General features: G+C 39.7%; 1 protein-coding gene across 5 annotated transcripts in view; it reads left to right on the plus strand.

Moving 5' to 3' along the window:
• The window catches only part of Cdkl5 (cyclin dependent kinase like 5), a 177018-nt gene that overhangs the window by 109579 nt on the left and 54404 nt on the right, over nt 1-13035 (plus strand). For all 5 annotated transcript variants that reach the window (XM_028873263.2, XM_028873262.2, XM_028873264.2 and 2 more), the window contains one exon: nt 7735-7871. In XM_028873263.2, coding sequence (XP_028729096.1) covers nt 7735-7871 — 137 coding nt within the window. The remainder of the gene's footprint in view (nt 1-7734; nt 7872-13035) is intronic.

Raw genomic sequence — 13035 nt, forward strand, 5'->3', positions numbered from 1 at the left:
ATTGATCTCCTTTGTAAGCTATTATAATTCAAAATTTCTTTTATTATCTAAATTTCAACCAGGTCTATTATAATAAAAAATGACTGTTCTGATAATATTGTTCTCATTATCTAGTAGCCCTCAAACATTCTTTTTATTAGTTACTATGAAAATTCATATTATTCTAAACCAAATATTTCCAAATCTTTGAGGACATAAGTGAAACAATTCTATAAAAGCAATCTTAAACTTAAATTGAAATGGGGCCTGTGCTTGGTCTGACTGCCATTCACATGAATGTTTCTAAATATTCTCTAACTGATGAGATGCAAGAAGTGTGTTTGAGAACATATACCACCTTCTAGTAGCTTTAAAAGATTATAATAATGTCCTACTATCCTGTTAAGATGATATGAACCCAAAAATTTGTGTAAAACTTTTTTGAAATACTTTATTTTTAAATTTAATTTAAGTAAAAATTTAATTTAACTTATATAAAGTATATTATTTTATTTTAAAATATATTTCCAAGTGGACAATATTTTATTGCAAAAGATATTATCCCAGAATAATGGATTGCTGTTTAAAATAACACCCAAATTTTCATAGTAAATAAAAGGCTGAAATTATGAAAATAAGTTTGCTTTATAGTAAGTACAATTTTGATTATAACAGCAACTGTGTGCTATTTTAGTTCTTAAGAGAATTGAGTATTATCTTTTAAGCAGGAAAGTCAGTTTTTACAGTAAAATTGTATACTAGCTCAAAATATGGCAAAAGGCTTTGTCAGTTTTTTTTTTAGTATGTTTATCTTCATGTTTAAATTTTTAAGAGTGTTTTAGAATTATTTTTACTTTGTATCTATGAATGTTTTGTCTTCATGTATGTATGTATATACCATGTATGTGTCTGGTGCCCATGGAGGTAAGAACAGGGCATTGGATCCCCTAGAACTGGAGTTATGGGTAGTTGTGAATCACCATGTGGGTGCTGGGAATCAAACTAGGGTCCTTCAAGAACAGCAAATACTCTTAACCTCTGAGCCATCTCTCCACCGCACCACACACACACACACACACACACACACACACACACACACACACACTTGGCCAAATCTTAGTAGCAAGCACCTTCATTCCTGAACCATCTCACGGGCCTCAAGTCATCATTCTCATATAAAGACATACACCGAATTATTGAACAACCCAGGAGTGCCAGTTTAAACTAGATGGTTTTGAAATAGCAATAATTACAAAATACAGTCTATTAAAGCCTTAGGAGAAAATATAGTCAGAATTTATTTTTTAATTTATATTTCAACCCTGCTTTTAATTCTTTGGACTGTTACTTTTCTTTGATGACTGAACAATTCTTCTTACTTATCAAATGTCTCAGGACATGGTGAACTCCAAAGAGCTGTGCAGCCATCATGTTTAATTGCAGAGCAGGGTGGAGCGGTGCTAGGTCATTTCTCTGCCTTATATCAAGTAAAATTTTATTTTTTGTTGCTTGTTTCCTATGAATAGTTTTCTCTTGAAATGAGTTTATTTATTTCTTTAATTTTTATGAAATGTTTAGTTAATCATCTAGTCTTCCCTCCAGTAGATTCTATTCTTATTTTTACCTAGAGACTAGATGACTTTACACTGCTTTCTCGTTTTGTCTGATGCTATAAAACAGGAATTCATGGTTTCTAAAATTCAAGAACCTGAGTTCTGTGTAAGAGGGGCCTTGAAACAAAATTTCCAATATTTATTATATAAAGAATTCGATTAAATGAGCTGTGCACCCTGGCTACTCCTGGTACTATCACACTTCCTTTTTATGCCCAAACCAGATCTCTTTCAAACCTCAGGGATTCTTGTAAGATTTGGCGACATTTCTGCACCTTTTGTGATTTCATAAATTTTCTCTGTTCTTTACCTTGTCCTTCATCTCTAAAGACTGAAGAGTCTTTATCTTTTTTGGTACATAAAACAGTAGCATCACCATTCAACCCTCCGTGGCCACATTGATTGTCCTGCTGCTGTCCTGTCTTCAATCAGAGGAACCAGAATCAAACATGGTACCCCTATGGTTTTGTTCAAGGATGGATTGACTTTTCTTTTTCATTATATCTGTTTAAAGGCCTGTTGGGGGGGGCCTCTTTGGCTATACAAAGATGTCAGGTTTGTGATTTCATAAAGTAGGTTACAGCTATTCCTGGATTTCTTTTCCAAACCCACGGTTCTTTAAAAATAGGGTTACAATAGAGTTTCTGCTGATCTTTAGATTTTTCTTTTCATCGCTGACTTATCTTTGAATTTCTCTTGCTCCTGTGAGCTTTCTTCTTCAAACCTGCTATCTTTTATTTTAGTGACTCCCTTGATTTTGAGGTGTGTTAACTTGATTCAATGGCAAGCCTACAGAAGTAGGTCAGCTTTTGGTTTGGTCTTAGTTGGCATCTTTTTTGTTCATGTCACTTTGTCCTTACTAGGTTGGATTGTATACTTACTGCACATAACTTTTCCATAGTTGCTCTTGACTTTGACAACCCCCTCCAGTGATAACTGTTTTTATTTTGTTTGAGACAGGATATTGCTCTGTAGCCCAGGATAGCCTGAAATTTAATTTTCATCCATCCATCCATCCATCCATCCATCCATCCATCCATCCAATCAGTCAATCTCGCTCTCTCTCCCTCTCCTCCCTCTCTCTTTCCTATCCCTGCCTCTTCCCTCTTCTCTATATTTTAAAAAGCTTGCTCTGTAGTCAGGGTTGACCTAGAACTCACTCTTTAGCCAAGGGTGCCTTTGAACTTGTAGCAGTCCTCCTGCCTCAGCCTTCTGAGTATGTGGCTTTAGCAGCCAAATAGCTGGGTCTAATAACAAAGTCTAGGTGTCAACCTAGGTGTTTTGACTCATTCTCCAAAGTTCACTGTGATGCCAACTAAGTCCCGATGTTCAACTCAGGACATGAGGTTGATTGTGACTCTGAGTCCATGCACCCTGAGAAAGTTAGCTATCCTTTTTTAGCGCTCAATTCTTTATTTATGAACTCGAGAAAAGAGCATACATAGCACATAAGGATTATCTTAGCTAGTGGTGATTTGGGGATGAGATGGTCAAGGATGTTGATTTTTATGGACTGTGCTATGATTTTTAATGCTTTGCTACTTTCTGCATGTTTTAGAAGGGCATGTGTCAGTGGAGTGTGCATTACCTTTCTCCATCATCCCATCATTTAGTACCACAAATTTTCACTATTAACTGTAGGGTGGGATAGAAACCTTAAAAGTACTCACAGAAACAAAATTATAGGATATTCCAAGTAATGACAAGTGCATAGTTTGCTTGCACTTTGGGAATTAATAGCTCCATTTCTGCCTCCATTTCCAGTCATTACAGTCTTAATGCTCAGGTGCTTACTTACGGCTGGCATAAAGGAGCCTCATTTCCTTAAAAGGCAGCTCAAATGAGGTTTTCTTGCACATTATGCCCTAAGTGATGTTCTCATGTGTCTCCCTACCCCCAATCTGTGTGTGTGTGTGTGTGTGTGTGTGTGTGTGTGTGTGTGTGTGTGTGTGTTACTGGGAATTGAACTAAGGGCTTGCACTTGCTCAGAAAGCACTCTACCACTAAGCTATATCCCAGGCTTTCTTTTTACTTTTTTTTTTTTTTACTTTTTGTTTAGAGACAGGAAGTTGCCCAGGCTGGCCTTGAACTTGGAATTCTCCTGCTTTAGCCTTGCAAGTAGCCAGGATTACAAGCTGATGTCACCAGGCCTAGTTTAGTGTGTGCTTCTTTTTGAAAAATTATTTAACTTTTTTCTCTCTTTATAGACATTCAGAATATAACCTTTATTTTTTTTATAACTCCACTTGGTGGAACAAGTATAAATGAATTATATATTTATCAGTTACCAAAGTTCAGTGAGGTTTAGGTTTATCATCAGAAAGACTTTGGCTGGAGAGATGGCTCAGCTGTTAAAGGCTAGGCTCACAACCAAAAATAATCAGAAAGACTTTAATGAAAGAAATCACAGTTTATTAGATTTACTTATTGATAAATTTTATAATCAGAAATAATTTAATGAAAAAAAATCACAAAGTATTAGATTTTTTTACTGATGAAAATGTAAGTAACTTGCCCATAGTTGCATGTTACAAAATAAATTGCTTAAAAGGCAGAATCTAAATCTAGATCTCCATAATTCTATTCCAGTGTTCCTTCTATCATCGCTATTTTTGTTCTTTATTAATTTTTTTTATTCATTTTACATACCACAGAACTCTCTCCCTTCCCTCCTCCCACTCCCCCTCAAGCCCTTCCCCCAAACCCACCCCTCAATTCCCTCCTCTGAAAAGGTAAGGCTTCCCATGGGGAGTCAGCAAAGCCCTGGTACAGGTACATTCAGTTGAGGCAGGTCCAAGTCCCTCCCCCTGCATCAAGGCTGAGCAAGGTGTCCCATCATACTTAATGGGCTCCGAAGAGCCAGTTCATGCACCAGGGATGGATCCTGATCCCACTGCCAGGGTCCCCCTTAAACAGACCAAGGTATACAACTGTCTCCCGTATGCAGAGGGCCTAGTCTAGTCCAGTGGAGTCTCCACAGATGTTGCTCTAAAGTTTATATCATCAGTATTTTAATTTGGACATTCCAAAGTCATTTTATCTATTAGCACAATGAAACTGCCCCAACTTGATAATAGTGCACAACACCCTCTTTTTGCTTGCTTTTTAAATGCCAAGAGTTCCCAAGCATTTGATCAGGGAAGAAACACCAGCTGTATTTACTTAGCAACTTTGTACTCAGCTCCAGCATAGCTTGTTGATCCTCTTAAGGATTTTGTGTATAGACATACACACTGTTGACCCTAAGTACTATTAGTTTTCTGGATTCCCCATTTTTCATATTCTAGAAAAAAAAAAAAAACAAGGGAAAATAAGTTCTGTCTTCTACATTATCTCACAAGCAGCCCTTTCAAAGTCCTCAAAGGAAAACTGAAAGCATTCTACTCAAAATGGAGGGGACAAAGTGCCTATGTTGTTAGCCACCCCTCCCTTCCCTTGGGGAGAGCTAGACATATATGTACAAAGATCTGCTCACTGGCCCAGCTCAAACATTTGTAATAGGAAGTTCTCGTTGTTCACAGTTCTGCAAAGTTGAATGTATATTGAACAGAAGAGCTTAATCAGTAAGAAATAAGGTAGGAGGTTGAGCAGCCTCTTTTCCAAACTCCAAAATGTGAACTGTAGTCAAGTTTACAACTCATTGAGTGCTTGTCTGATACTATAAGTGGGGAAATTTCATACTTGACCTCATGTGATATGTTAGAGTCAAAACATAATCACACTGAAAACATGGTATAATGTTGTCTCCAGAATACAGATATATGAAACGTAAATGAATTTTGTATTTGAATTTGAGTCCAAATCCCAAGAGATCTCATTACACACACACACACACACACACACACACACACACACACACACACACACCACACACACACCACACACACACACACACACACACACCACAGACACACCACAGACACCACAGACACACACGAATTGAACATATCTAAATTTTTAAATACTTCTTAGTCCTAAGCATCTCAGATCAGGGTCACTCCTTTGTGAGAAGAAAGCCCTTCATATAGTGACATGGAACGGTAGCCTGAGGAGTCCTCTCACTTTAGGATCTGGAAAATCTCCATGAGGAATGAAATTTTCCTAAGAAACCCGAAAGAACCAGTGCTGTCAAGAGCCCAGGTAGAAGACTGAACATTCTGGGCTCTGTGCTGACAAAGGTTAGGGTTGTTGGGGCAACTGAAAGACCAAGGTGAGGGGGACTTGAAATTGGAGATCGTGATAAAGTTTCTTGTGGAGTCCGGTGGTTGTCCCCAGGCCTTAGTGGCTGGGGCCGCTGTAGTATTCAGCAGTACTGAAGACCGCTGGCTTATACAACAGCTAGCCCTTTGCCCCTTCACAAATTCAGCGAGTCCTCAATTGCATCTCTCCCATTCTTCCTGTCATGTGGGATTCACTGTGCAGTTCTGCTCCCTCACTCAGAGGGGTCACTGTTTCTGCTACTGTGGGCCTTTTCTACTGCGGCTTCTTATTTCCACACAGGCAGCATCCATGTCCTTTACTAGCCCGTGTTCCAGCAATCTCCAACAGTTTCCTAGCTGGAGTGCCTAACCTATATAACCCAGTCACAAAGAAGTATTGACTATGTTTCCTGATGGTTACAGACTCACTGCTTCCACAGAGCTGTGTCCCTACCAGCCTCTTCTTTAAACTTATCTTGGAGAAGGGCTGGATGAGGGGCTGGACAGAAAATCTGCTGATAAGCATTCTTAACTATGGTTTAGAATCTTTCCCTTTCTGCATCACAGCCCCCAGCTAGCTTTTTCCCTTTGGGGTGCCTTGTGTACACAGCATGTCTTCCTGAAAGCGATAGGTTTTCTTGTCCCTGTCCCAGAATTTCAGTTTCTTTCTCTTCAGACTTAAGACATGCCAGAAATGGAGGTCCCCACAACATATTCTCACAAGTCTTGATTCTGGCCCCTAACCAAAGCCTTGAGACCAAATGTGTTTTTTGCATTCATAATTTCAAAGTTTTAGACTGGAAATATGGCATGCTACATAGCACCCTGTAATCAAGGCATATTTCTATAGCCTACACTATGAATATTCATATTAAATGCATTAAACAAAGACCATAAAGAGTCTCATATCAATTCCATTTTGCCTCTGAATGAATTTGTTATAAACTTAGAACAGTTTTAGTTTTCCAACTAAGGATTTGAGAATTATGAACCTGTACTCTTGAACATACATATTGAAAACACAATACATAGAATTTCCCATTCACCTCTGAAGCTATCATAAGCATATATTTAAAGTGAAATATTAGCTCATTGTTTGCCTGCCCATTAATCCATTACCACCAACGTGACTTCTGTCCTTCCTCCATGTCTGTGGAAGTTATCACAAGTGAATTTGATGGTATGGAAGGGCAAATCCTGGTACAGCATAAGTTCTCCATCCCAGAACAGCTACACCATCTGGGATAGACAGATGGACATGCCATGGGAAGGCAGCAGGAACCCACAGCAGCTGCTGTTCAGAGAAATAAGACACTCTTAAGAATTCCCTGTGATTTGGCCATGAACTGCGTCATGAATGTCTGATGCACAACCTGTGCTCACTGAGGTGATTCACAAGCAGCCTGAAGAAGAAAATGCTCTTTTAAGCTAAAACTTGAAACCAACCATAAAACATGAACTGCCACACGTACTGGACACAGAGCCTCCTCTGTACATTGATGGGGTTGACTTTCAACCTTTCAAATATTTTCTTCCCAAAACAGAATGTTAGCGCTAAAATGATGATGAATTCATATGCTCTGTCTATAAATCTATGGTTTGTTACAACAAAATGCCAAGACAAGCAAAAAAATGGGTTTGGGCTGTTTGAGGAAGCCTTTTCTTTGTTGTTCGTTTTGTTTGGGGCTTTTTGGGCACCTCATGTTCCAGGCTGGCCTGGAATTTAATATCCTCCAGCCTCAGCCTCCTAAGTGTCAGGACTATAAGTATGTATCACCAGATCCAACTAAGTTTCTGATTTTCTTTCTCTCACTAAGAAAATGAGTTAATATTCAATCTGTGGACTTCTTAAAGAGAAGATATTGTCAGCGCTCTTAAAATTCTTTGAATGGTAGCTTTGCAAGCTTTAATGTATTTTCTCTTTACCATTGCTTGTATTCTAGAAAATGAAGAAGTCAAGGAAACGACTTTACGAGAGCTTAAAATGCTTCGCACTCTCAAGCAGGAAAACATTGTGGAGCTGAAGGAAGCCTTTCGCCGGAGAGGGAAGCTATACCTGGTGTTTGAGTATGTTGAGAAAGTAAGTCATGAGTTGCCAGTGTGCAAATTCACATTATTGTTTTGTTTTTGACACTATTGAGGAAAGTAGTGTTACTTAGTATGGCTTATCAGAGTGTTCATAATCTGAGGGTCTTAAAATGAAAATATCTCCCACAGTCACTAGATGCCCTGAAATAGATTTGGGGATTTTGTACAAAGTGGAAGCATTCAGATGATCTTAAGTTTAAAGATCGTAGTGGGATGGCGTCTGAAGTCATAGAATCTATGTACAACAAGTGGTTTTCAGATCAGTTTTATTTCTATTAAACGTGAACAAAAGCTCTGCAGGAGAAATAGGTGAATGGACAGTATGATAAAGGATGGTAGAGGCACACATTAGATCCATGCAAGCAGGAGCTGGCTCCTTCACTCAGACCCAGGATGATGAATGATCAAAGCAGAAGCAGTCTTTTGGGAACTGCCAGTCCTCTGGCTTTCTTGAGGGAATTGTAAGGTAAGGCCTGAAGCTGCCGTTAAGATCACTAGTAACACTGTGTAAAGTAGGTTAACTCATTAACGAATGGTTTAATATTGTGATCTAAGGGCAAAAGTTTAGCTGTCTCAGAATTTGTTAGAGAGCAACTGACTGAGCAGTTGCGTTCAGCTGATTACAGTAAGAGAAACTGGAAGCCGAGGAGCCTGTTGAAGGTGCTGCTGCTGTGTGACTGGGTGGTTTCTGAAGATTACATGGGCTGTTACCTAACACAGATGAAAACAGGCTGCTGTTTGCTCTTAGGTCAATTCCCTGATGGGTCTTGTGATGTAAGTGACAAGAAAGCAATGCTTTCCAGAAGAACTGACCTGGGAATGTGACTTTGAGTTCATTCAGCATTTGCAAAGTATTTTTTGAAATAAACCATATAAAAATAGTAATTATTAGCACAATTTACAATATACAAGACTCATTTTAATATATATTTTAGTGAAAATATTTTTTTACATATATTCTGATCATGAGTTACCCTTCCCCCGACTCCTCCCAGCTCCTTCTCACCTCTCAATCCACCCAACTCCACGCCCCTTCTTTCTCTCTCTCTCTAGAAAACCAACAGGCAAATGACAACAACAAAATTAGAATTTAAAAGAGAAGAAATGCACATACACATACACAAAAACAAGACCCATAAAAACTTATAATCGGGAGCCACACTGTAGAAGCACAGGAGTAGTAAGACAAAGAATGGCCAAACAAAAGGTCTACAGAAACAGCATTGAGTTTGCTTTGTGTTGGCCATCTACTGCTGGGCACAGGGCCTACCCTTAAGTGTGGTTACTGTACCCAGTGAAGGCTCTGCCATTTTAAATCAACTATCCTGTTACTTTTCCAAAATCGTTTTTTTTTTCTGTGTTAGTTTTAGTACTTCCCTATCAAAATAAAACTAAAAATGTTTTGTTTTAAGAAAAATGTTGCGTACTAGGATTATAGAAAAAACAGATTATGTTTATTTTCTAGTTCTCACAAATTCTTGTGCAGTTTTCAGCTTTCACTGGCAAATAATAAAATTTGACACATCTAGTATTTCAGTCTCTTTTTATATTTCCGTTGTATTCATGGTGGTGGTTTATGGTAAATTACAATTTAGTATATCAAATAGAGATATCTCTTCTGCATATCTGTTTTCTCTCCGGGAGAAGCAATTTGACATGCCTGAGATCTCTCTGCTCCCAAGTGATAGTGCTGTGACCAGTATTGCAGTCTTCTGATGCTGAGGCCTGGGCTTCTTTCCCCGCCCCGGTGATTGGAAGTTAACCATTCCACCTGCCCACCAGTGACAGTGCCTGGCAATCTACAGTGAGTCTCAGGAGCATAAAGAGAAAGATGTTCGAACAGGATAGGGAGTTGTTAGCTGAGGCTCACAATTACAATGCCTTAAACAAAATGGGAATCTCTTTCTTCCTCACAAACGTACAAGGGGAGATACACGGGACTGAAGGGCAGTTCTGCTTGTCTTTAGTGTCAACTCCAGCTGTCACATCCTGTTAGCTAGTGCATAGTTACATGGTCACACTTGCTGCAAGGCAGAGGAAATGTACTCATCATTCGGAGTATTTAAGTCTGTGGTTGAAAATTGTATTCCCTACAGAGTAAGGAAAAATGGCTGTGAAGAGTGATAGTATCTTCTGCTGCTTAGGAACCTTGAGTAAAACACGAACTGAGAGATAACCATTATTTCTGTATTATTCAGCCCTCCCATGCCTCCTTGTTCTTGGCATCTCCTACGTATTTCTTAATTAGAAAAAGGCAATTCGCATAGAGATTTTTAAAAAGCTACAAACATTCTTTCGACATTTTAACTGAAACCATAAATATATATTGAATCCTCTATAGAGGTAGGTTGAGGAGCTTTGCATATTGATCTTCTGATTAAAGTTCTTATTAGTCTTTGTTGCATACAACCTGCTCATAAAGGCATCTTTAAATGGAAGCAAAGGCTCAAACAACTGGAAAGCAATCTCTGTGCAGAACCTGTCAGTATTTATGATTATCAGTTGCCAGCACCTGTTCCTTACCCGTGCTTTATGCATGTCTGTCACCATTGACTAGACAGTAATGCATTTTGTGGCTCTCTTTTGTTGGGTATTTCCGAACTATTAAACATGATTTTCATATGCGTAGCAACTCTCTTTTTAAAGGAACATTATTTCAGTGGCTGATAATGATATTTAATTATGTTAAGATTCTTGAGAGCCTTCACAACTTTCATGTGGGTTTTATCTAGTAGTGTTTCTCATGTTGGACAAAGCTGAGCAATGTAAAAATATTTGTTTGGAGCTAGAGTTGTAGCTCAGTGTTAAGAGTGTTTAGCTAGCAATGCAAAAATAAAACAACAATTAACCACAAACCCAATAATGTTAACACAAGTGGCTTGCATCTCAGTTGTTCTTTAAGATAGAAAATGGTACAGCACAAAAAGTGCCTGATGCAGCCTGCACCTCAGCACCCAGTGAGGACAACAATGGTTCAGATGCATCTCAGCACCCAGTGAGGATGGCCATGGTTCAGATGCATCTCGGCACCCAGTGAGGACAACAATGGTTCAGCTGTAGCATGAATCTTAGAGAGTCTTATTAATAAAATCAAACCCTGGGCCAGGTATTGGGGTCAACGCTGGAAGATCAGAGAAGCAGAACAAGCCACAGCTACCTCACCTCGCCAGTTCCTCAGCTGATCCTGTTTCCTCAGACTGGAAGCCTCTGAGTCCTCATCCAGAATGAATCTCAGCTGAACTGCTGCTTGAAAGCCTGAAAGCTTAACCAGCCAAATGCTTCTAGTTCCTGGTCTTCACGCCTTATATACCTTTCTGCTATCTGCCATCACTCCCTGGAATTAAAGGCTCACTTCTTGGGATTAAAGGCGTGTGTCACCATGCCTGGCTGTTTCCAATGTGGCCTTGAACTCACAGAGTTCCAGAGAGATTTCTGCCTCTGGAATGCTGCGATTAAAGGTGTGCACTACCACTGCCTAACCTCTATGTTTAATATTGTGGCTGTTCTGTCTCTGACCCCAGAGTGCACAATATTTTGGGGAACACAATACCACCACATTCGGCTGCATCTCAGCACCCAGTGAAGACAGCCATGGTTCAGATGCATCTATCTCAGCACGCAGTGAGGATGACCATGGTTCAGATGCATCTATCTCAGCACGCAGTGAGGATGACCATGGTTCAGATGCATCTCAGGACCCAGTGAAGACGGCCATGGTTCAGATGCATCTATCTCAGTACCCAGTGAGGATGACCATGGTTCAGATGCATCTCAGCACCCAGTGAAGACGGCCATGGTTCAGACGCATCTATCTCAGTACCCAGTGAGGATGGCCATGGTTCAGATGCATCTCAGCACCCAGTGAAGAGGGCCATGGTTCAGATGGCATGTGTGCAGCAGAAGTGCTCTGTGTAGCTTCTTCAGTTGACATGTAGATTCTTAAAAAGACATGTGTCCTGGTTTTATTTATGTTGCTATGACAACATATCCTGGCAAAAAGCAACTTAGAGGAGAAAGGAGTTCATTTTTGCTTATAGGTCCAGGTTATAGTCTGTCAGTGAAGGGAAGTCACAGCAGCAGCTACATAAGAGCTTGAAGCAACTAGTCATATCATATCCACAATCAGGAGCAGAGAGAAATGAATTCATGCATTCTAATGCATAGCTAAGTGCTCAGCCAGCTTTCTGTACTCTTTCTACAGTTCAGAGCCCCAAACCCAGGAATTGTGCCATACACTTTCAGGCTGGGTCTTTCCACATCAATGAAGGCAGTCATGGCAATCCCCTCACAGACCTGCTCACAGGCCATCCAGACTAGGCAATCCCTCATTGAGACTCCCTTCCCATTGTGCCAACTTAACAATCAAAACTTAATTATTACAACATGTACAATAAGATTTCATAAAAGCGCCGGGCGGTGGTGGCATGCACCTTTAATTCCAGCACTAGGGAGGAGAGCCAGGCGGATCTCTGTGAGTTTGAGGCCAGCCTGGACTACAGAGTAAGTTCAAGGAAAGGCACAAAGCTACACAGATAAACCCTGTCTCGAAAAACCAAAAAAAAAAAAAAAAAAAAAAAAAAAAAAGATTTCATAAAAGCAATGCTTTTCTACTGCTTCATCAAGGACATCTTTAGCTAATTGCTCTTTTGTTCTTTATTTAATGTAATGGCAAGGGTCATTTGGATTCAGAATTCCATTGTCTTGATTCCTGTTAGTAGTTTTCCAGCAATTACCCATTGTTGCTGTGTACCATTAGTGTACATGCCAATAGTGAAAAAGGCAAACATCTGAGCATTGTGATGAAGATGATGTGACTTCATGAGCCTATGAGCGGCATCTGCGCCTCTGTGTATCCCCAGGTTACCCTCTGTAAGCTGCTTCTCTCTTTGGGTACCTTCCCACATAGGCTAAGGTTATACTGTGCGCCCTGTTGATGTGTTTCGCAGAACAGATGGAGAACGTGGTTAATGTGGTAATGCAATGGAGACTGGAGACTGGCTAAGTGAAGTTTTGGCTTAGTATTTCTGGTGTTTGGGGAGACAGGGTGTCACTATGTAATGTCTTCTAAATGCTGGGGTGACAGATATGTACCACAATACCTGACTTACCAGAAAATTTTGCATGAACCTTATGCAAAATAGTCTCTGACTCCAGAT

Source organism: Peromyscus leucopus, chromosome X (genome assembly GCF_004664715.2).
Source record: "Peromyscus leucopus breed LL Stock chromosome X, UCI_PerLeu_2.1, whole genome shotgun sequence".
Taxonomy (NCBI): domain Eukaryota; kingdom Metazoa; phylum Chordata; class Mammalia; order Rodentia; family Cricetidae; genus Peromyscus; species Peromyscus leucopus.